This window comes from Pelodiscus sinensis, chromosome 1, assembly GCF_052426305.1.
Source record: "Pelodiscus sinensis isolate ZL-2025 chromosome 1, ASM5242630v1, whole genome shotgun sequence".
Lineage (NCBI taxonomy): Eukaryota > Metazoa > Chordata > Testudines > Trionychidae > Pelodiscus > Pelodiscus sinensis.
Genome location: NC_143052.1, coordinates 329,596,940 through 329,622,516, shown reverse-complemented (window position 1 = coordinate 329,622,516; position 25,577 = coordinate 329,596,940). Strand labels below are relative to the sequence as shown.

At 43.4% G+C, this 25,577-nt stretch overlaps 1 protein-coding gene across 8 annotated transcripts in view; it reads left to right on the top strand.

Annotated features, from left to right (window-relative positions):
- FAT3 (FAT atypical cadherin 3) overlaps positions 1 to 25,577 on the top strand; it is a 640,498-nt gene that overhangs the window by 571,326 nt on the left and 43,595 nt on the right. For all 8 annotated transcript variants that reach the window (XM_025188675.3, XM_075919378.2, XM_075919376.2 and 5 more), the window contains 2 exons: positions 10,707 to 10,841; positions 11,744 to 11,901. In XM_025188675.3, coding sequence (XP_025044460.3) covers positions 10,707 to 10,841; positions 11,744 to 11,901 — 293 coding nt within the window. The remainder of the gene's footprint in view (positions 1 to 10,706; positions 10,842 to 11,743; positions 11,902 to 25,577) is intronic.

Here is a 25,577-nt window from a genome sequence, read left to right as displayed (position 1 = left end):
AATTCTGTGCCACACAAGGTATCAGCAGAATCCAGGTATAGAAGAGATACAGTTTAAGAAAGTCTGCCCTGGATTGAAAGGGTCCTGTTTTTAAGAAGGAGAAAGGAATTGTCACTGGGTTGTATCAGATACTAGCTGGAGTTACCTGGCATTGCTCAGTCCCGCTCCCTGCTGGCCGATTAGCTTCCCCCACCCCCAGCCCTACTTCCTGCCAGCCAGTTCTCCTCCTCCCGATCTCCCCTGGCCAGCCCCTCTCCCTTCGGCCTCCCCCCACCCCCATCTCCCCCAACCACCTTTGCTTCCTGCCAGCAGTGCCCCCCCCATCTCTCCCAGCCAGCCCCGCTGCCCCTCCCCCTCCCCCTCAACCAGCTCTGCTTCCCAGCCCCTACCCCTTCCTCTCGGGCAGCCCCACTCCCCTCCCAGCTGGTTCCTTCCCTGCCCCCAATCAAGTGTGTCCGTTTTTTGTGGGTTTTTTTGGACTACCTGGTAAACATAGCCACAGGGGACAGGGCGTGTGCCCGCGCCGTTTTGCGCGTATGGGTAGAGGGAGTCCCGGACGGTGCTGGGGGCTGCAGGTGGCGGGCACATGGCCTAGGGTAGCACCACGGGCTATTTTTTATTTTTACATGTTGAGATCTGGCCCAATCTGGTCCAAAAGTACCTTAAAACCTTCTCCTGGAGGGAAGGTTATCCCATGGAAAGTTTGGTTGCGGTAGATCTTATACTGTCCAAGTTCATAGAATCATAGGAATAGAAGGGACCTCGAGAGGTCATTGAGTCCAGCCTCCCACCCTCAAGGCAGGACCAAGCTCTGTCTACACCATCCCTGACAGATGTCTATCTAACCTGTTCTTAAATATCTCCAGAGAGGGAGATTCCACCATCTCCCTTGGCAATTTATTCCAATATTTGACCACCCTGACACTTAGGAATTTTTTCCTAATGTCCAATCTAAACCTCCCTTGCTGCACTTTAATCCCATTACTCCTTGTCCTGTCCTCAGAAACCAAGAGGAACAAATTTTCTCCTTCCTCCTTGTGACACCCTTTTAGATATTTGAAAACCGCTATCATGTCCCCCCTTAATCTTCTTTTTTCCAAACTAAACAAGCCCAGTTCATGAAGCCTGGCTTCATAGGTCATGTTCTCTAGACCTTTAATCATTCTTGTCGCTCTTGTCTGTACCCTTTCCAATTTCTCCACATCTTTCTTGAAATGTGGTGCCCAGAACTGGACGCCGTACTCCAGCTGAGGCCTAACTAGTGCAGAGTAGAGCGGCAGAATGACTTCACGAGTTTTGCTTACAACACACCTGTTGATACAACCTAGAATCATATTTGCTTTTTTTGCAGCAGCATCACACTGTTGACTCATATTCAACTTGTGGTCCACTATGACCCCTAGATCCCTTTCTGCCATGCTCCTTCCTAGACAGTCGCTTCCCATCTTGTATGTATGGAACTGATTGTTCCTTCCTAAGTGGAGCATTTTGCATTTCTCTTTATTAAACCTCATCCTATTTACCTCTGACCATTTCTCTAACTTGCTAAGGTTATTTTGAATTATGTCCCTATCCTCCAAAGAAATTGCAACCCCACCCAGTTTGGTATCATCTGCGAACTTAATAAGCGTACTCTCTATCCCAATATCTACATCATTGATGAAGATATTGAACAGTACGGGTCCCAAAACAGACCCTTGAGGAACTTCACTTGTTATCCCTTTCAAGCAGGATTTAGCACCGTTAACAACAACGCTCTGACTACGGTTATCCAGCCAATTATGCACCCACCTTATCGTGGCCCTATCTAAGTTATATTTGCCTAGTTTATCAATAAGAATATCATGCGAGACCGTATCAAATGCCTTACTAAAGTCTAAGTATATGACATCCACCGCTTCTCCCTTATCCACAAGGTTCGTTATCCTATCAAAGAAAGCTATCAGATTAGTTTGGCATGACTTGTTCTTCACAAACCCTTGTTGGCTATTCCCTATCACTTTATTACCTTCCAAGTGTTTGCATATGATTTCCTTAATTACCTGCTCCATTATCTTCCCTGGGACAGACGTTAAACTGACCGGTCTGTAGTTTCCTGGGTTGTTCTTATTCCCCTTTTTATAGATGGGCACAATATTTGCCCTTATTAGAGCACAAACATACAAACATTTTCCTTTATAGATTAGAGGGTAGGATTCCCTTATTGTATCACATAATGGGTCTGACTGAGGAGAAGCTGCTGTTAGTACTCAGAGCTCTGAGGTAGAAAGTGTTACAGAGAGCTGGTATAAAATGTGAGGAATGAGACCCAGAGGTGTGTGAAGCAAGTAGAGACAGGCAGAGTGGAAATTGCTGCAGACTGGAAATAGCTAGGAGAATTTGGATCAGGGAGAGGTGGTCAAACATCCCAGCCAGTTCCACTAACCTTGGGACTGTAGGATACAAATTTCTGAGGCAGGCTATGATATTCTGTTAAGAACCCCTATTCTAAATTTGGAGTCTGGGACTGGGACACAAACACAGTACATGATGGTTACCCCCCACACCTAGCCATGGATGTGAGACAGGACAGGACACATTCAATGGTACTAGGAACAAATGCACAGTTGTCAAGTGCTCTGCTTAAATCCCCAGATGGACCACATCCTGCAGAGATACCTTCTTAAAGCTGACAGACATATCACCACTTAACACGTAACTGATAATTGATGTCTGCTTTGTTTAAATACTTGTTTTACTGGAAAAACTATGTAACTTTATATTATTGCTTTTACTTTACCTCACAATTAGCACCTACCCAGGGGTCCAGGATTTTACCCGCATCACTTTGATCTGCTCATTGAGCATCCTATATAATTAGTTGTAACCTATGGTTTGGCAGTGTTCACTGAGCTCTAACAAACGACGTGACACTCCGACAGCGCTGTGTGTGTAATAAAGTCTCTTGCTTGCTTCACATATGGTGTCCAGATTCTCTTCCTTCAGGAATAATTCCCAGGTAGTTAGAAAAGATGAAGATTCTTGGTCACCCTAATCCACGAGTACAACTGCAGTCAAGCCAACCCTTAAGCATTCAAAACTCATGTCCCTTTCACCCCACCCCCAAAAAACCCCATGAGATTGCTTTAAATCATGAGGGGTTTTTTTTTCCAATAATAAGATTGCGTTATTTTTATTTGTCTTCTATATCTGTATATCTGTAGCCCTTAAGAGTCACTTTCAGATTTTCCTTTGCAACCAAGAAACTTAAACATTTGTTTTTTAAAAAATGAGATCTGAGATTTTATAAGTAATCACGTGTATCTGGGATCTAGGGTTTCAGAAAAACACCAAACACCAAGACATGCCAACACTGCATATGTGATTATATGGTTCTGGGTGATTCCTGCTTATATGTACAGAGATGAAGTAGTTGTCACAGTTAGAGGTGAGAAAATACTCTCCCCTTCATCATACTGGCAGGGACATTGGAGTAGTTCTACCTATTTCTACATCAATAAACAGAGATCATCAGTCAAAATCAGGCAGACCCCTCCTATAATTTCCTGGCATTTACTGGCTGACCTTAGTTCCATGTTTCTGTGCAATAGTTTTTTGGAAACAGTTTTATGATTAGCAATGAGAATGCCATGGATTTCGAGGATTTGCTGAGGGAGAAGAAAATCAATCCTAATCGATATTGTTGAAATTCTTTTGGAAAGAACAAAGAATGGTAAAAATACTGGATTTTAGAGTGGAAATGTCATATTTCAATAATGTCTCTGAGGGGTAGTTGTGTAAATCTGTTACTGAAAAAACTTAAAAAACAGTGAATAGTCTAGCAGCATCTTAGGGCATGTCTAGACTACATGGCTCCGTCCACAGAGCCATGTAGATTAGGGCTGTAGGCAAAGGGAAATGAAGCGGCGATTTAAATAATCGCCGCTTCATTTAAATTAAAATAGCTGCCGCGCTGTGCCGATCAGCTCTTTGGTAGCACGGCGCTGTAGTCTGGACGCTCTGTGGTCGACATCAAAGGCATTTGTCGACCTCCCCGTTATGCCTTGTGGGATGAGGTTTACCGGGGAGGTCGACGAATGTCTTTGATGTCGACCGCGGAGCGTCCAGACTACAGCGCTGTGCCACCAATCAGCTGATCGTCATAGCGCAGCAGCCATTTTAATTTAAATGAAGTGGCGATTATTTAAATCGCTGCTTCATTTCCCTTTGCCGAGTAAACAAATCTACATGGCTCCGTCGACGGAGCCATGTAGTCTAGACGTGCTCTTAGAGACTAACCAAAAATGTACATAACGTTAGCTTCCGTGGGCACAACCCACTTCTTCAGATGCAGTTAAGGGGTGAAGGTTGCAAAATAAATAGCAGTGAAAGAAGGGATAGGGTGGGAAAGAGAAGGAAAAAAATGGGGGAAAATTGTCAGAGTGTCCATGCTAAATGAGGCTAACAGAGTGGGCTGTAAGTGTCCAGTACTTAGCTTTTGATGTCATTAGGGCAGTGTTTCCCAATTTTATTTGGTCATGGAACCCTTGTAAACTCAGAAGAATTTCGCTGAAACCCTACAGCTGGGGGGAAAATTTGTCGAACCAAAAAGAAAAAGCCACTACCGCCACCAGGAAATTTTGTCGAGCAAAAAAAAAAAACAGCCCCTGGAAAGTGGACCTGGGGGCCAAAATGCAGTCACACATGTCTGAAGAGGGCTTTGGCAACCCAGAGTGGCAGTGGGGGAAGGTAGGTGTGTGGAAGCTGGCGCACCGGCTCCGCTCTATCCCTTTGTGGGGTAGGTCAGGTTCTTGCAGAACCCTTACTTCCACTTCCAGTTCAGGTCTGTGTTCCAACCTTGATTAAAGATGTCAAATTTGTAAATGAAGGCAAGTTCCTCAGCTTCTCTCTCCAGCTGGTTTTTTAAATTGCTTTGCAGTAGTATCATCACCTTTAGATCCATTAATGAGTGCCCCAGCAGGTTAAAATGTTCCTCGACAGATACACACCTCGGGATCCCTTCCTCCATTCATCCGAGGAAGTGGGCTGTGCCCACAAAAGCTCATGATACCATCTACATTTTTGTTAGTCTTTAAGGTGCTGCAGGACTATTCGTTGTTTAAGTTATCTCAATTATGGTATTTCAATACTGGCTCTAAATCTTTGACAGCAAATAAAGTATCCTCACATTATTTTACAAGTTTACTCAGTATAGTTACTAAATCTGTCTGAAAATGCATGTTAGCTAAAGCAATGCAATAGTGCACTATTTGTCACTTATGCACTTCTAACCATGCAGATAGGCATAAAATATTTCTTCTCACAGTTTGAATATTTTAAAACTTCTGTCACAGCTATGAAATCCACTGCAGCAGTATTAATACAAAGTTGATTTGCTTGTAGTTTGCCTAAAAGAACCATTCGTGGTCTGCCAGGGTAAGCTTACATCTTCACAGGGGTAATGAATGTATGAGATTTTTTCCATATGCCTTTGGACATGGAATGATGAATCTGAGCTATGAATCAAGAGTCAGAATCAGCTAAAAAGTGGCAGAGGCTGATAGAGAAGCCAAGTATTGATCTATTGCTTAATGTCAGAGATTTTGGTTAAACGGTGAAGGGTTGTGAAAATGTACAGTGCCACATTCTGAAATCTCAGCATATTCACAGGCTCTGGGGATTTTGCCCCAGTGGCTTGTCTATTTGTCAGCTTCAGAGAGTGTCATGTGTATTCAAAACCAGATATACACCTAATAAAAATGGATTAAAATAGCTGATAGAATTGAACAATAAATTATTACCTTTCTATAGAGCCATTCTCTAGAGAATTATGTCCTTGCTAGAGAATTCTATAGGATTGTTGCTTAAAAAAATAAACAAAACCACCCGTGGAAAACATCACATTCTCAGTTAACTTCTTAGTTTTACAGTATTTTCTATAGAATCCTGTTAAATTAAATTTCCATTAAGTCTGTTGATTTCCTCCCCATTAGTATCATAGAATCATGGAATACTAGAACAGATAGGGACCTTGAGAGTTCATCAAGTCAAGTCCCCTGGCACAGTTCCCTGGAAGGATCAAGCACCACTAGATCATCCTTGACAGATGTCTATTTAACCTGCACTTAAACATCTCCACTGATGGAGATTCCACAACTTTCTGAGGCACTTTATTCCAGTGCTTAACCACCCTGCCAAGAAGTTTTTTCTAATGTCCAACCTAAACCTCCCTTGCTGCGATTTAAGCCCATTGCTTCTTATCCTCTCATCAGAGGTTAAGGCAGGTCAGGGTAAAATACAGCCCACAGGCCGCCACTGGATCCGGCCCGCACGTGCTGCAGAGAGCTCTATGCAGGCTCCCCACTTGCCTTGCCCTACCCGCACGCCGCTCAGAAATGTGATTGTGGGGCAGTTTCACTTTAAAAACGAAGCCTGGAGGGGAGAGGGAAAGACTTTAGGAGCTGCTCTCACCTCCAGTACAATCCAATTGGCCGGCTTCTGGCCAGAAACCTATGGGAGTTGCCTCTTTTAATACCAGGCAACCAGGAAGCACAAGGAGCTGGTAGTTATTCACAGAGCACATTGGCTGCAGCCTGTGTGGGGATGGGGAAGGCAGGGAGGCTTATTCAGGAATGGGCTGCTAGCTGGTAAGTCTCCTGGCCAGAGCTTGCCTCTGATACCCCAGCCGCCCCCCACTCCTGCCCCTACTCCAGGTACCCAAATCCTCTGCCCCTTCTACACCCATACTCCTCTCAGATCTGGCACCCCAATCCCCTGCCCCAGGTCACAGTCCCCTCCTGCCCAAGCTCAGAACCCAACCCCCGACACCCCTTCTGTACCCCAATTCCCTGCTCTAGATCACAATCCAACCCCCTGCACCTCAGTCCAGTGCTCTAGGTCACAACAGCCTCCTTCACCCAAACTCCCTCCCTTACTCCAAGCTCTCTTCTGCAGCTCCCTGATCCATCCCTGACCCTGCATCTCCTCCATTAATATCATGGAAAAGTGTGGCCCTCAAACTACTTTCCAAATTCTTGGAGTGGCCCCCTGTCAAAAATTATTGCCCATCCTGGATTAAGGAGAATATTTTTTCTCGCTCCTACTTGCTACATCCTTTTAGGTATATGAAAGCTATCATCATGTCCCCTCTCAGACTTCTCTTTTCCAAACTAAGCAAACCCAGTTCTTTCAGTCTTCCCTCATAGATAATGTTTTCTAGACCTTTAATCTTTTTTTTCTTCTCTGGACCGTCTCCAATTTCTCCGCATCTCCACTCTGTCCAGATTGTGCTGAATTATGACCCTATCCTCAAAGCATTTGCAACCCCTCCCAGCAAGGTATCATCTGCAAACTTTATAAGCATGCTCTCTCTGCCACCATTTAAATCATTGATGAAAATACTGAACAGAACAAGTCCCAAAACTGATTCCTGCAGAACCCCATTTGTCATGCCCTTCCAGCATGATTGTGGACCATTGATAACTACTCTCTGAGAATGATTAACCAGCCAGTTATGCACCCATCTTATGGTATCCACACCTCTGTTGCATTTCCCTGGTTTATTGATAAGAAGGTAGGAGTTGAAATGTAACAATACATTACTATTGTTATGCATGAGAAACTAGGAGAGCAAAATAATATTTTTATTTGACCAATTTCTGATGGTGCAAGAGAGACAGTTTCCTGCTTATGCAGTGCTTTTTTTCATTATTATGCATGTTAATATACCCTATTATACTGATTAATAAAGATTCATAATTTCTCATCAGTGCTCATTTACTGTGCAGACCTCTCAAATGTTTGACTAAGGCGGGGAGCTGTTAAAAGATTAAATTGGCTGTGTTGCACATCAAGTGTAGATATTTGTACTCTCTGCCATATTTGTCCACTTTAAAACCTACAGTAATAATTTTTCTGTTTCCAGAACTATAGTCCCCGGTAATTTGAGCTATGCTTAGCCTTAGCCATGCTTGGCTTGTACAAAAGTCTGTTAGCAGTAACATAGTCACTTTCATAACGGAGGAGGGTTGGATTGACGTATTACAACTTTGTTACTTTCATTATTCACTATAATAAAATACACTAAATATACACATGTTCAAAATTACATTAAATGACATCAAAGTAACATTAAGATTGTGATACAAAGCAGGGACAGCTGATATTCAATAAAGGCGGCTCTCCTGTTGTTAAATCTGCTCTGATGTGTATATACCTTGTGTTTGCCGGACAAGAAAGTGCTAATCCTTCCATCCCATACCACTATCCCCCCCCTCTCTGTGTTCAAGCCCTGGATCCAAATCCACAGAAGCAAAGAAATCTCAAGCATAGGCAGGCATGCAATTTTTCCAAGTCTGTGCACAACCACACATACTTCCCTAGAATGTCCCACAAACTCATCCAACAGCAGAACTCAGCCCAGTGTATGTTAATTTCCTTTGCTTTTCATTGTAGGGGCAACAAAGAAAGTGTCTCTTTGTTGAAGCATTTGAGGATTGATGCGGTAGGCTTCAATGGTTTGCTCAGAGGCTGTGTGGTGATTTGCATCGTGGTTTACAGGGTATACATGCCTTGTCAGACTGCAATAATCTAACTGTATATGAATTTAAGAGCTTTTAAAAAGGGGTGGGTAGATCCTGATCCAAAATCCATCAACAATGGAACTTTCCATTGACTTCCATCAGCTTTAAATCAAGCCCCTAGCAGCCATCTGGGTTCATTTCGCATGTTTAGGGAATTTTTTAAGTGCTTCAAGTGCCTTGTGTTGTAAGAAAAGATTTTAAGCAAGATTTACAAATCAGGGACTTACTTCTGTCTCCAGACTAAACCCTGAAGTCAGCAGGAGACCTTCATAGATGTAGGTCAGACCAAAATTGTATCCTATGTTGGCAAACCTAGTCAAAACCCTCATGGAAGTACTGACTGAGCATCAGCTGTCATGACTTTTCAAAGTTTAAGTAACTTTAACCCGTTTACATGCCTCTAAATACTAAATGCAATTTGAATAGTTTATAGATTATTTTGCCCAATTTAAGTCTTTAAATTGCAGCTAGCTATTTAGAATGCCAAATGCCTCCTATCTTAAATATATATAATTTAAATTAACCCATCTGGTTTTTTTTAATTTAATAAAAGTCTCCACCCTGAAATCTTTGTAGGAGAATATTTAGCTTCAAAGACGAAATTCCTGTGCACTCCTCTTTCTTTGTCCAGGATCCCAGTTGTAGTGGCATTTATGCAGCCAATAATTAGGCGGGAGGTTAGGAGCAGGAGTTCCAGTTAAATGGGATTGCTTTCCCCTTCCAGTAGGTTCCGGGAGATAGAACAGGGTGACTGTTCCCTCCTGTCTGCATAGAACTCTCCATGCCTGAAGCCCACACCAGAAATCAACATGGCAATGATCAATCTAACAACCATCGATTTATCACGTCTGCTTAAGCACAATAAAGCGATCTCCAAGCACTCTCCTATCGATGCCGGTATTTCACCAGGAGAAGAAGAGTAGCCGCTATTGATGGGATGCTAATTCTAGTTTAAACAAGTAGGGATTTTCCATCAACTAGTCAATCAGTCAATAAGCGAGGGAGTCGCAGCAGGGTTAGCTCCTGGGGCCGGGAGCTTACCCCGCTGCAGCTCTGCCTTTTAAAAGTATTAAGAGCCAGTAGACTCTTAATACATTTAAAAGGTTGGAGCGCAGCAGGGGGGAACTGGCATGAGCTGGGCCAGCTGATTCCCACCTCGTGCCAGCTCTCCCTGATGCATACCAGCCTTAAATGTAAAATGGCTGGAGCACAACAAGGGGACCTGGCATAAGCTGGGAATCAACAGTTCTGGTCGCATGGGTTCCCCCCGGCTGTGCTTCTGCTTTTTAAATGTATTAAGAGCTGGCAGGCTCTTAATATATTTTAAAAGCAGAGGCGCAGCATCTAGGACTTGGCATGAATCGGGAATCAGTTGATTTCCAGCTCACGCACAGTCCCTCCTACTCACCCTGCCTCTCCTGCCCCCCCTGTGGAGATGGTGCTGTGGGAGGAACCGGTTTTTAAGCAAGCTCCCCCCAGCACCAGGTCCTCCCCCTGCTGCACCGGCTCCTGCTCCCTCACCCCCACCCCCCGGCTGCCTCTGATAGAGGCAGCAAGGGGAGGGGAAGTGACTAGTCAAGGACTAGTCGACTATCCAATAAGCTCTTGCTTATTGGATAGTCAACTAGTTGCTTACATCCCTAGTTGATGGGAGAGCAGCTCCCACAAACCGGACCACGCAGTAGACTCTGCTCTAAATACACTGATTTCAGCTACACTCTTTGCATAGCCAAGGCCATGTAGATTAGATCAGCGGTGGGGGTTAGAGTAGGCAAGGCCTCAGAGTTTTGAGGCAAGTCAGATGGAAGATGTAGCCCCAAGTAATGTAGTTTATGAATTAGCTCTAGATCCCCTCCAGAGAGGGGTTCTGGAATGAAAACATTGGCAGAGCCATCAAGGTACCAGTAATGGTAAAATAATCATATCGGTCATAATTGTCTTATGGCAATACCAAAGCACTCAGTCAAGGAATTTCTCCCCATTGTACAGTCCACGGTACATATACCTATTTAAAGGACATCTATGCCTCAAAATTTTACAATCTACATTTAATTCTGTTACAATTTTTAAGTCTCTTTCTGCTTCCCATTGCCAAAGCACTGTTTTATGTTGTATTCTTAACTGCATTTTTTTTATTGATCACAGGAGGGCTGTGTCCTGGGTCCAGCGATCCCTGTATGGAGAAGCCATGTCCAGGGGACATGCAGTGCGTGGGGTATGAAGCTAGTCGAAGGCCATTCATCTGCCAGTGCCCACCAGGGAAGCTTGGAGAATGTTCAGGTGCAGATTATGCCAAAGGAGTAATCAGGACATACTTCTGAAGTGTGATTTTTATATAAGTGCTGCCATTTTATCATAATACGGGAAGTTGGTATTGAAGTCAATGAGAGTTGTGTATGCACAATACCTCTTAGGAGTGTTGTAAAAGAAGCTGGTTATGCAAATCTCATGCTGTGTATATATACCTATTTCTATAAGCAAAGCTCCCATTGATATGAATCTGATCAGTATGGCGACCCAGTAAATGTGGGACATTTGAGAAGACAATTCTTTCTAAAGAACTATTATTGGATACTACCCAGCTACTTACAAAGCATTTTGGGATCCTTTAGGAGACATATTATATAAATTCAAGGTTTTACTTGTTATTAACATTCATGATACCAGTAATGCTAATATAATCATATTGGTCATAATTTGTGATAAAAATATGATGCTATCTTGAAAGGAACATTTATTGAACCTTGACATTTTGCTCATCTTATGTTAACCACCAAAGCACCAGCTGCAAAGTCAAGCAAATAATTTTCATTGACTTCAATTAGCTTTCAGTAGGACTCAAAGTCAGAACCACCCTGATACAAGCAGAAGGTGCAGATCAATAAGAAAATTGTGTTTTCTGGTGCTCTGCTAGAGCTCAGTCCTTCTCGCTTTACACCTTCCAAGAGTTCCAATGAAATCAAAAGGGCGTCTATGATTATTCTCCCAAAATCTGTAGTGTATGGTTTACAATGGAGACAAGTTTTAATCAGTCGAAGGTGGGTTTTAGTTAAAAGTTTCTTCTTCGTTACCTGCATATGTTCCATAATTAACTTCATTTGCAATTTTAGGATAATTTCATGTGTCTCTGCTCATTTCAGAATATTAAAAGAATATGTATCTTCTCAAAATGATTATTTCAGGGCACACTTCCCTTAGCTTTGCTGGGAATAGTTACATCAAATACCGTGTTTCTGAGAATAGCAAGAAAGAAGAATTTAAGCTGGCTCTGCGTCTGAGAACCTTGCAAAGCAATGGAATTATAATGTACACCAGAGCAAATCCCTGTATAATTTTGAAGGTAATTAAAATGCTAACTTTCCCACATTTATTTTTTGATTATATGCTTCTCATTGGCTCTTGATTTGGGGAATTTTGTTCTCATTTCTGTTCTGGATTAAGAAGATAAAGATTGATCTGTTTCATGGTAACAGGGAAAAACAGCCATTTCAACACAAACAACAAACAAAAAGCAGCTTGAGATGCATTGTAGTAGCAGTATTCTTTGAATATGGACCATTGGGAACTGTATCTTATATGACCATTGTATGTGACAAGATGCTGTAGCTAATCTACTTGATATGTACCACCTCACCATTCAGATGATTGTGGATTCTAAACACACACTTGTTGAAATGGCTGTTTTTCCCTTGCAGCTATGTGATTGGAAAATATGCCTTTACAGCACCGAATCACAGTTAATTTAAAAAACAATTTTTTTAAAAAAAGCTGCTCTGGTTGAATGTGGTGGCTTATGTAATCAGTGAATTAGGTTTGTTTTTCTAAAGGGCTGGGGGTAGATAGAGACACCTATTATATTGAATGACATCTCCATGACTTTTTCACTTTTTGCTGAACTGCCTAAAAACTGGTTGGATGAATGGCCAGATTTCTGTTGAGCAGGTTAAAAGAGGAGAATAAACAGTTCCAACAGCCTCCACATATAATATTTCTGCTATAATCCTTAAGGAACTGAATGAAAAAACTGTGACTGATTGTATCTTTTCCATGTACTGTAACTCAACATTGAAAGAAAGGATACAAAGCCTTTTGTATTTGTGTTTGCAATTTTTAGATTTTTTGTTCCGTTTGAATGTTCAGGGAAATTTAAAACTACTACAGCAATTTTTAAGGTCAGCAAATATCTCGTTAGCTGTTGGGCTTAAATACAAAAAATATTTCATGAGCCGGAACAACAGATTTATTTGGTCATCTAATGAAGCAGGTTTTTGCCCATAAAAGCTTATAAATCTGTTAGTCTTTAAGGCGCTGCAAGATTCCTTGTTATTTTTGCGGATACAGACTAACATGGCTAGCTGTCTGATTCATGAGCAGGAATATTGTGCCTTTCCTGGCAGGCAGGGAGAGCAGGGAAATCTTAGCACAGTTTAGGCTTGTGTGAAACCCAATGAAGTCAGAAATCTAAGGAAATGTAAAAAAGGTCATTGCTTGAACATATGTCATTTGCCTGACAAAAATGGAGCCTGGAAGATCTTGTCTGAATTCTCCATTGCAGTTAATTGTAGCAGGAATGGGAATTGCATGTGATGATATGATCTTAGAAAAGTACTTACAACAAGCAGATGGCTTAGGTGGAAGATACCTCATGCCCCTTGAAAATTGCTAGAAATTCGCAGACACAAACTGAAGTGGGATGATGATGATGATGGAGGACTTTGAATCATGTGTCTATTGTATAACACTACCGTTGTAAAAGAATCAGGGCGTGGTAAAAACAAATTCTTCCCTATAACCATTATAGTTATTAGAAAATTATGGACATTATGCTCTATGTAATCTGTCTGTCTATTTGTCTATCTTTACTTGGCAGATTTTTTTTTAAAGACCTATGGTAAGCTTCAAGAGTAATGACATTACCTGTAGAATCCAGAATATATCTCAATGTCACATGTGTTCCAGTAAACAACAACATTGAAGTTTGAATTGGATACTCAATTTTATTTTTTATTCTAATTTTTTCTATGGTGTTCTGATGCAGGATTAATAGGTTCATAATGAATAGAGAGCTGCTGTATTTCCTTGCAAAGGTGGCTCTCCATGGGTGTCTGAAATAGCAATTCAGACATGTATCACAAAAATAAAACTGCATTAAAAGAACATTATTGAGTTTTCTAAGTCAAGTATGCCAAGATAGAAAATGCCAGATTTCTGCAGTTCAGCCCCCCCAGGTCTCAAATCAGGCAGCCAAAAAATGTTCAGGAAAGATGTGGAAAAAATTGGAGACGGTCCAGAGAAGAGCAGCAAAAATGATTAAAGGTCTAGAAAACATGACTTATGAAGGAAGACTGAAAGAATTGGGTTTGTTTAGTTTGGAAAAGAGAAGACCGAGAGGAGACATGATATTAGCTTTATGGTATTACAAGAAGAGAGAGAAAAGTATTTCCCTTAATGTTTGCTGATAGGACAAGAAGCAATGGGCTTAAATTGCAGCAAGGGAGGTTTAGGTTGGACATTAGAAAAAAGAATTCTAACTGTCATCGTGGTTAAGCACTGGAATAAATTGTCTAGGAAGGTTGTGGAATTTCTATCATTGGAGATATTTAAGAGCAGGTTAGATAAACATCTGTCAGGGATGATCTCAATGTGTTTAATCCTGCCATGAGGGCAGCGGACTGGACTTGATGAGCTCTTGAAGTCCCTTTAAGTTCTAGTATCCTTAGATTCTATGAAAATGAGGAACACACATATACTTGTCACCTGTGAAAAATGTGGTTTAAGTGCTTTGCCTAGAACAGTGGTCACCAACAAGTAGATTGGGATCTACCAGAAGACCTTGGAGTCTCTGACAGGGGATCCTAACTGGTTTGGCCAGGAAGCTATCAAGCACTGGCACTTCAGTTGCTCCTCCACCCACTGTCATGCTGCTCCTGCCCTCTGCCTTGGAGCTGCCCCTCTGGGAACCTCCTGCTTGTTGTGCCAGGTGTGGGAGGGAGAAGAGGCAAAGCGCTGTTGTCAGGGTGTCCCTCCTCCCCCCCACTCCTGTACCCTGTCTCCACACAGAGAAAAAGGAATGGAGGGAGCTTGGCAGTGCAACTCTCTGTCACTCTCTGACACTGTGCGTGTCTCTGTCATTCTCACAAACACACCCAACCCATCTTCCAACCCAACACATACAGGGGGGAGGGTTGTGGTTACTTCTTTTACTGTTTGCAAAGTGTGTTATTTTGGGTTTTGACTGGTCTGTGCATTTCATAATTTTCATTCCTCACTTACGCTTCAGCCCATTTGAGACTTTGGCTCCTACATACCTGAGCCACTTGTGAAAAGAGAATTTGACTCCTAAATCTCTTAAGCAACTTTGAGAAATTGATGCTATCTAGGTGATGTGAGGATAAATGCATTACAGATTGTGAGCCATTCAAACACGATGGTACTGCCAGTCATCTGAGTATCTAAAATTAATAGATTAGACTGTGGTCTCTAAGTGCAATAATGTTATTCAGAATATTGGAGTGTTGCTTTCATTTAAGTTAAATATGAGAGTATATTTCAAAGAAGGGGAAAATGGATTGACCTGCAACGGGAAGAGCATTGTGGCCCAGTCCAATAAAGCACTGAAACCTTTGCCTGATTTCATGCACAGGAAGTCATTGAGACTATACATGTGATTAATTTTAAGCATATGCCTAGGTGCATTGCTGGATCAGAGCCAGAATGATCAGCATGTAACAGAATCAAGTCCTAACTGAGGGTAGAAAATGGAACAGTATTGAGGCTACTGATTTTTAGGACTTTGTGTGAAATTCTCTTGAGGCCAAAAGAAAGATATTAAGGGCATATTGTACGATTGATTTTTAAATAGGCCTTCCCCACCACCACTGATACCTACTTAAAAATTGATAGCACAATATGCTCTTTAATGTTTAAATGACCAGCTTAATTTTGGAAACTCATACATTTATGATAACCTGAGGGATGGAAATGCTCCATAATCATAACACGGTGTCCTTCCTCTATGAATAATCAATTTCATTGAACAAACTGCTTGTCTACCATCCTCTGAAAAGCTTACTAGTTACAGTATGTTAACATAATAGAGGTGTTGTATATTTTGTTGTTTCAAATGAAGCAATTTATCCATTGATTTAGAGAGGTCAGCCATTCTAAAAGTAAATTCTTTCAGATGTGTTCCTCCTGATTTTAAGATACTGAAGCAACATAAGAGAGATGTCATTCAGTAGCATTCTATCTAGTGACAGGATGGATCACTTGATGATTCCCTGTTCTCTTCACTTCCTCTGGGGCACCTGGCATTGGCCACTGTTGGAAGACAGGATCGTGAACTAGATGGACCTTTGGTCTGACCCAGTATGGCCATTCTTATGTTCTAGGAATGATTACACATGCAGAAAACTGTATAATGCGTTCTTTTCTCTTGTGTTATGCCTGTCAGTGAAAAGTAATAAGATTAACCAATATTTTGGATCATTTTGTTTTTGGATGAGACTCCTCATTTAAGTCCTACTTGCTTTATAAAATCAAAGAGATTTTAAAAATAAAGACTGGTCTTCCTGTCATGCAATGAATGTAGCTGTTGAATTTTATAGGGCAGTCATATGTTTTTCAGTCCTAGCAGGTAGTGTGAAACTTTGCATTGCTTATGTAAGCAAGGTCAGGATAAGCTCTACCCTGACATCTGGGGGTGAACTTTGGCAAGTGATGCAAAAAGATTTCAGGGGCTGATTCATTTGCATAGGCACACCCACTCTGCCTAGTATGTGCTCTCAGCAGCCAAATGGTCACTTTGGCCACTGCGGGATCTCAAGTTTCTCTGTTATTGAGGCAGTGGGGATAAAGTGTTGTTACCCTGATTATGTGAATCAAATAGTGGAACTGTTTCGCCATAAACTAAGTACAGTAAACTTCCGATAATCCGGCACCTTTAGGACCCAGAGGGTGCCGGATTATCAGATATGCCAGACTATCGGAAGGGGGAGCTATGAGGGGGTCTATGGTGGTGTGGGGGGGATGCCACCCCAGACCCCTCATAGCCCCCCCTTCCAATAGTCCGGCTCTGCCCCAGGTGTCCCCGATTCAGCCGCTGCTGGTCAGTTTCAGCAGCAGCTGAATCGGGACGCCTGTGGCAGAGCAGCTGGGATGCTGCCGGGTTGGTCCGGTAGCACCACCCCTTGGCGCTGCGAGATCAACCCGGAAGCACCCCAGTTGATTTTGGGGACGCCTGGAGCAGAGCAGCTGGGGTGCTGCCGGGTTGGTCCAGTAGCACCGAGGAGTGACGCTACCGGACCAACCCGGCAGCACCCCAGCTGCTCTGCCCCTGGCGTCCCCAAGTCAGCCGCTGCTGAAACTGACCAGCGGCTGACTCCGGGAAGCCCGGGGCAGAGCAGCTCTGCTTCGGGCTTCCCGGAGTCAGCCGCTGGTCAGTTTCAGCGGCGGCTGAATCGGGGACAGCTGGGGTGCTGCCAGGTTGGTCCGATAGCACCGCCCCTTGGCGCTGCAAGACCAACCCGGAAGGACCCCAGCTGCTCTTCCCCCGGCTTCCCCAATTCAGCCGCTGGTCAGTTTCAGCAGCGGCTGAATCGGGGAAGCCGGGGGCAGAGCAGCTCCAATGGTCCGGCTGCCCGGACCACTTCCGGGTTCCTGATGGTGCTGGACCATCAGGAGTGCCGGACCATCAGATGCCGGACCAATGGAGTTTTACTGTAGCACTCGCTAGACAAGGGGCATGGGTTCCAAACCCAGTCAGACTGAGAGAGGCTGGGGACAGGTCTTTGTACCTGGTGGTGGGGGCCCTGTCTGAGGGCCCAAAACACACTGATTGCACCTCCTCCTCTCTTGCTGGCTTTACTGTGGGCCAATGGTGCACTTGCACTGAGGCTCTTCTACTGCGAGCTGAACTTACTGAAGAGCTGAAATCACTGTGTACTGAGGGGAGCCTGGTGCCATACTGCTGAAGAGCTGAAATCTACTGTGAGCTGAAATCACTGTTGCTGAGCTACTAACAAAGCAGATCGTGGGATGCTTGCAGAGCAGTTTGTGGGGGCAACTGGTGGATGCAGGCGAGCGGCTGGCAGGGACGAGCGACGGGCGGCCGGTGGAGCAGCGGTGGGACCTACCAGCTGGTGGCTGGGGAGCATGGACCGAGGTGGGCTGGCGGAGCAGACACTGCTCCGTGGAACAGCTGGAGCGGCTCACAGGACAGCAGGTGGAGTGTGGTGGAGTGATTTGCGTCAACGGCGGCAGCAGAAACCTATCAAGAGGCGGAACCACCGGTGGACCGCGTAAGGTGCATCAACCCCTGCCCCCTCCATTGCACCCAGGTTGAGATGGTAAAACCCTGCCAGGTGAACTTTTGAATCCTGGGGCGGCACTGACCCGGGGCAGAGACTTTTGGGATGTCGGACTTTGGGACTTTGGGTGATTTTTGGGTTGCTGGACTCAAGAGATTTTTGGGGTGTTGGAATTTTGGGGACCTTGAGTTATTTGTGGCTGGGGGTGGGTCTTTGCTCATGTCTGGTTTATGAATCTGAGTTGTGGTGTTTTCCCACTTCAATGCTGATGTCGGTTACCTTGTGTTATTAAAGATTTGCTGCTATACCAAGGCTCTGTGCTTGCGAGAGGGGAAGAATTGCCTCTTTGAGGCACCCAGGGGTGTGTGTAAGATTTCCCAGGTCACTGAGTGGGGGCTCGAGCCGGCGTTGTATTATGTTGTTGGGAGGAGACCCCTAGATATTGAACCTGGCCCTTTCTGTAATTAACTTGTCCTGGCAGAAGGGTTATACTTACATAAGTGAATTTTATACATTTTAACGTATTACCACAACATCGCCTTGTGCAAGGTAAGATTGAAGTTTGGGTGTGATCTCAGGTGTTGCTAGAGTTGAAGCAAATATTTCAATATGAAATATCCCATTTTACATCCAAGAACCTGAAATGTAAGCCCACTGGCAAACCATTTCCCAGGATAGATCAGTGGGCACTGTGTGGTATCCAGGGTATGTGACTGCAGATGCACTGTGCAAGCCGAAGGCAGTTCAGGAAGAACCATTTGATCATTTTATTATCTGTGTTGATGTGGATGTTATCCAACCCCCTGTGCTAAGCTAAGATTGTAATGTAATTTACAGTATTCATTCTGCTTATTGAATGATACAATTGAAATGAGCCAAATTGCATCACCCTTTGGAAGCGCCTATGCACTTCTCTGCCAATATCCCATATTTCATGAATTTTATATATTTGTTTGCTAGGACACGTATTTATATCCAACTATATAATGACATTGCAGCACATGCAGCTATAAGGAGAGAGACTATAAACACTCAGGTAGGAAACACTCAGCTGTTCAGGAATTAACCAGTTTAAAGAAACACTGGTTGCCCTGCTGTGAATCTATAGCATCATCCTTTAATTTGACCTGAGTGGGTCTCCACAGAGATGCCCCAGTTTGTACTACCACAGGATGGCGCAGTTGCACATCGCTGTCTGGGCACAAATAGAATCAGAGGCTCAGTTCTGAGATGGTCATCCCATTAGGTCCAACGGCATAAAAGCTATTGGCCTGGGAATCTGCAGAACTGGACGTGAGCACTCGCCTTTAATTTCATTTTCATAACATTTGCTAGCATTTACTGACTTCAGACACAACTTTAGCTTTGTTTCCCCATCTCTCTCAATGCAGTACCAAAAATTAAATTCTACCTTGACAACTTGTCCTAAATAAGGGCAACACCATCTCCGTAGGTGGAGACCAGAGGTGAATTGTGACTCAGTGAGCCACAATTTCTCCTATACTCATTGCCTGCTCTGGGGTAAGGAGAAACTGGCTTCACCTGGTTTTGTGCAGCAGTTCTCTCCTCCCTGTGTGTCTATCCAGACCCTGTAGACAGCAAGTACAGTGTGTGGGGCCAGACCTCCTTCTCCCTCAAGCCCCTTCTCACCCACTTGCTCATCGCAGATAGCTCATGCTCTGATGTCACAATTTGAGCAGTTTACTTCCCTTGCAAGCTCTAACTGTCAGTGTGTTTGTCTTTCCAAAGCACTTTATGGCCTCCATTCATTTTGTGTCTGAACAACTCACAAACTTTAATGTGTTCAATGTAGGGCTATTATCCCCATTTCCTAGATGGCAAGCTTAGACACCCATTGTCACATAGGATGTCTGTAGCAGAGCAGGTCATAACAGAAGAGCAGCCATATTAGGTCAGACCAAAGGTCCATCTAATCCAGTATCCTGTCTTCTGACAGTGGTGAGTGCCAGGTGAATCAGAGGGAATGAACAAAACAGGGCAATTATCAAGTGATCCATTCCCAGCTTCTGGCAGTTAGGGTATGTCTACACTACCCCCCTAGTTCGAACTAGGGGGGGTAATGTAGTCATACGGAGTTGCAAATGAAGCCCGGGATTTGAATTTCCTGGGCTTTATTTGCATAAAGCCGGCCGGCGCCATTTTTAAATTAGGCTTCCTAATCCGAACTAGCTGTCCGACCTAGCCGGCATTTAAAAATGGCGCCGGCCGGCTTTATGCAAATGAAGCCCAGGAAATTCAAATCCCGGGCTTCATTTGCAACTCCATATGACTACATTACCCCCCCTAGTTCGAAGTAGGGGGGTAGTGTAGCCATACCCTTAGAGACTTAGAACACTCTGAGCATGGGGTTGCATTCCTGATCATCTTGGCTAATATCTTTGATGGACTTGACCTCTATCAACTTATCTTATTCTTTTGAACTTTTGGCCTTTTCAATATCCCTTGCCAATGAGTTTCCACTGATGACTCTGTTTTGTGTAAAGCAATACTTTATTTTGTGTGTTTTAAACTAGCTGCCTATTCATTCTATTGGGTGTCCACTGGTTCTTGTGTTACGTCAAGGGATAAATTCTGTATTCCTTTCTTGTTCTTTCTCGACACCATTCATGATTTTATAATATCTCCTGTTAGACATCTCTTTTCCAAGCTGAAAAGTCCCATTTTTAAATCTATCTATGAAAGTGATGAACCAGAGGTTTGAGGATTGTCTAGGGGTAGTTTTTTGTGGCAAGAGACTGGGGCTGTGAAGGAGGAAGGCCCGAGATTTAAATGCACTTAACCAATTACAAACTTTATTAACTACAATTTGATTATATTAAGTCACTTTCTCTGATTCGTCTTAGACAGCGCAGCATGCAAAAAAAGAATATAACAAATAAAACCAATACAGCGATAATAAAAACTCCTTCTGTAGCCAATCCTTCTATGGTTATCTTTGAACAGCTGGTGGAGTTAGTCATTAATCTACATCTACTTAACAACCTCTAAATATGAAATGGTTAATACAATATAGTAAGCAATACTCACAAGCCCAGAAACGATTACAATGCACAGACACAAAACAACGCGTAGCATGCTCCAGATTCGTACACCCTTTCGTGATTCAGTGGGTGGGAGGCGGCCTTGGGTGATCAACCCCTCATCCAGGCTGGACGATACGTGCCTTCTATTTTTTGATACGGAACCTCCTCGAGCTTCGGGCTCAAGGTGCTTTATATTATAATTTTGACATCCGGTGCCATATTAAGGTTCAGCTTTAGTTGATACTATGATTTGATATCCGGTACCATATTAGGGTTCCTTCCTGTTTGATATGACGTCTGCCTCAAGGCATTGTGGTCAGTGCCTGATGCAGACATGACTGGCACACGTGAAAGCTAGCTATGTTTTTCCTTTCCCTGTTCCAGGTGCTTGTTAACTGGTGTATTAAGACAGCTCATTTCTCTTATTCCTATCTTGTCCTGTTTTTAGTGCTCGGTAACCTAACTTTTTTCCCTATTCTTATCTTCCTGGCCCAGGTGCTTGCCAAGTTCAAGTTCCGTTTACTGGGGACTGCGCTGGGGCTTGAAGGCCCCTGGCCCGGGTGCTTGCCAAGTCCAGTTCCGTTTACTGAGAACTGTGCTGAGCACCCAAGGGAATTCAAGCTCTGTCTCTGGATCCGCATCCGCGGCCTGTGTTTTTCTTGTGAGGGGCTTTTGTCTGGCAGTATGGGCAATACGCACGAGGCCGTGGTCAAAAGGACCTGCTACACGACAGAAAGCTGTTCCATACCCCTGAATCATTTTTGTTGCCCTCCTTTGTACCTGTTCCAATTCATATATATCTTTTCTGAGATGAGAACTGCACACAGTTTTCAAAGTATAGAGGCATTGTGATATTTTCTATCTTATCTGTTCCTTTCCTAATGGTTCCTAACATTCCACTAGTTTTCTGACTGCTGATGCACATTGATTGGATATTTCAGAAAATTATCAACAATGACTCCAAAATCTCTTTCTTGAGTGGTAACAGCTAATTTTGATTCTGTGATTTTTGTATGCATAGTTAGGATTATGTTTTCCAATGTGCGTTATTTTACACTTGTCAACATTGAACTTCATCTGCCATTTTGTTGCCCAGTCACCCAGTTTTGTGAGAACTCTTTGTAACTCTTCACATTATTCTTTGGACTTAACTGTCTTGAGTTATTTTTTATCATTTGCAGATTTTGCCGCCTTACTGTTCACCACCTTTTACAGATTATTTATGAATATATTGAACAGCACTGGTCCCATTACAGGACACTAAGGGACACTCTTATTTACCTCTCCATTCTGAAAATTGACCATTTACTCCTAAACTTTTTCCCCCTGTGCTTTTAACCATTTACTGATCTATGAGAGGATCAGTCCTCTAATCTTAGGACAACTTCTTTTGTTTAAAAGCTTTTGGTGAGAGACCTTGTCAAAGATATTGTGAAAGTCCCAAGTAACTATTTGCTGGATCACTTTATCTACATGTGTATTGATCAAAGAATTCTAATAAACAACTGAGGCATTATTTCCCTTTAGAAAAGATGTATTGACTCTTCCCCAACAAATCATGTTCATCCATGTGTCTGATAATTCTCTTCTTTCAAACAGTTTGCCTGGTATTGAACTTGGGCTTATGGCCTCTAATTGCCAGGATCGCCTCTAGAGTCTTGTTTAAAAATTGGTGTCATATTAGCTATCCTCCAGTCATCTGGTATAGAGGCTGATGTAAGTGATAGGTTACATATCACAGCAATTCTGCAATTTCATATCTGAGTTCATTCAGAACTTTTGGTTGCATACCATCTGGACCTGGTGACGTACAGCTATTTAAATGATCAGTTTGTTACCAGAGCCTTGAATGTAGGTCTCCCAAGTCCTAGGCTAGATCCGTAACCTCAGACCATTCTTCCTCTCCCCATGTCTTGCCCTGCGTATATTTTCTATTTACTTAAATGGACGTGATGTTTCAGAGAATACAGAGAAGCAGTAATATTTAATAAATACACCAGCAGGGAAGAATAAAAGAGATGAAAAAGAAAGGAAACAGAAGATGAAGCTACAGAAGATGATGTGTAAAGCATTTTTAAACGTCAGATCCTTTAAAACATTATCTCTCAGATAACGTCATGTTTGTCCCAAGAGCATGTGTATGGTGCTGTATTTAGATCAATAATTGGAAAAGCATGCTACGTGGATACCGGTAAAAGTCATGTCCATAATGGGCTTGTCAGGGTATAATGAGCCTTATGGGAGCTGTATGTATATAATATGCAGGAGAATAGACTTCATAGTAAAAGCCTTTAGGGAAAGAACTGTATTTACTGCTCATGTAATGGCTACTTTTCAAAGCACCTCTTCTACCTTCCACCCCACCATTTGTATTTTATATTTAGACTATGCCAGGCCAAACTTTCAAACTGCCTATCTAAACTGCTCCTATAGAATTGGTGTGTTTATTTTTTGCATGGGGGGGAAAAAACCTGCTGCTTCTTGATTTAAAAATAACTACTATAGATCGTGGGGCCATCTTCATGATCAAAAGATTTCTCTTCAATTGATAGCTTATTAGGCCAGTTTTTAATTTAAATTTACATGCTAACAGCCAATTTTTAAGCCCTCTGAGATAAGATTTTGAAATGGACGACAAATCGAGACTTATTCTTATGTACACCTCTCAGCCTTTTTTTTAATTTTTTATCTTTGGGTGTAGAAGACAACAGTTTAGATTTCCAAACTCTGTCAGTTAAGTTTGTTGTGTTAGACACATTTCCAATCTTCCTTAATCCCATCAGACTCCTGCAGGTTTATGTGGTAAGGAGTTTTAAATAAAGGGTTCTTCTTAATAAACTGATAAGGCCAAACTCTCTTCGCCTCTATCCCTTTAATCTGCTAGGCACCTCCTGCATGTAAAGCAGCTGAAGAGAGTCCCTATGTGACATATGGTCAGCTTCGCCAGCACTGTGCCCCTACCATCTTAGTGCTAGGCAGTGGAACGGCCTCTTTAGAGCCATTTTCCACTAGCATAAATCGAAGCAGGCCCATTATACTCACAGCAAGTCCAAATCTGGCCAGTCTCAGGGTTAGAGGCTCAGAGGGACGGGGCATATAGATGGTAAAGAAGTTGGCCGTAGCTGGGGATTCAGCCCATACCTTTGGGTACGTCTAGACTACAGGGTTTTGTCGACAGAAGTTTTGTCGACAGTATCTGTCGACAAAACTTCAGTCGACAAAGAGCGTCTAGACACATTCAGTTCTGTCGACTAAACAAGCTGCTTTGTCGACAAAACCCTGTAGTCTAGACACAACCCTACATGCAATAACACCTTCTGTCGACAGAACTCTGTCGACAGAAGGTGTTATGCCTCGTAAAATGAGGTTTACCAGCATCGACAAAACTGCCGAGTTCTGTCGACGTTATGTTGACAGAACTCAGCGGTAGTGTAGACGCAGGTATAGTTTTGTCGACAAAAGTCCACTTTTGTCGACAAAACTCAGTAGTCTAGACACACCCTTTGTCCCCAATATTTCAACAAGATTTCCAAAACTCGGGAAGTGGAAAAAATTAGTGTCAAGCAGAGGGGAAATCCCATGTGGTCATTTATATTTTGGGTGAATCCAAGTTTGGAAGAAAGTAAAACCTAAAGCACAATCTCTAGAGCCAAGCTGTGCACAGACAGACACATTTCAGTGAGTGCATCTAGTGACTATATTGAGGTGTAGGTCACAGACAGAATAAGTGCTAATGGGCAATACCCCTCTCTTTTACTGATCAGAGGAAATTATTTCCCTTTCACTGTTGTACAATATCTCATTGCCAACTGCAGCGGTTGTTTACCTGCAGCTGTGTTTGCAGTGGTGGGCCAAATGCGGCCCCCACCTTGCCTGAATCCACCCCCAAGGCTCAGGCCTCCCCACCAACATTGGGGAGCCAGCACTAGCACTCCAGCCCTCTCACTGCTCCCCTGTCCCATGGGGCTGGAGCACACAAAATTTACTAGCCTGGGTTTCCCAGGCTCTGGTGTACAAAGGGAATGTGGGGGGTGTCTTTCTCCTTCTCAGCCAGGGACCCCATTAGTGAGGGTTTCGTGGTTTTGTTTTGTTTTGCTCCTCACTTGTGTATGGCCCCCAACTGATTTTTCTGTGGTTCAGCAGCCCCCGACCCTAAAAAGGTTCCCCACCTCTAGTTTGTTACCTGTGGTCATTGTGTGGTTGGCTCCAGTCCCTAGGAGCTGCTCCTGTTCCATCTTCTCTTCCTATTATCTAGCAGCAGCTACTGATAGAGCAGGGGGTGGGCAATAATTTTTGGTGGGGGGCCACTCTAAAATTTTGGAAAGCGGTCAAGGTCCACACCTTTCCATGGAGGAGATGTGGGGTCTAGGATGGAGACTGGGTACAGAAGGGCGCTTGGGGTAAGGGACTGGGGTGCAGGAGATGATGTGAGGCCTGAGAGGGAGTTTTGGTGAAGGAGGGGGTTGTGACCTAGTTCAGGGAATTGGGGTGCAGAGTCTGGGTGGGTGTTTGGGTGCAGGAGAGGATTCTGGCCTGGGGGAGGAATGTAGAAGGGGGTACAGAGCTTGGGAGGGAGTTGTGACCTGGGGCAAGGGAGTGCAGGGGGTTTGGATGGACCTGAGGGAGGGAGTTGGGGTGTGGGAGGAGCAGGAGTGCCAGAGGCA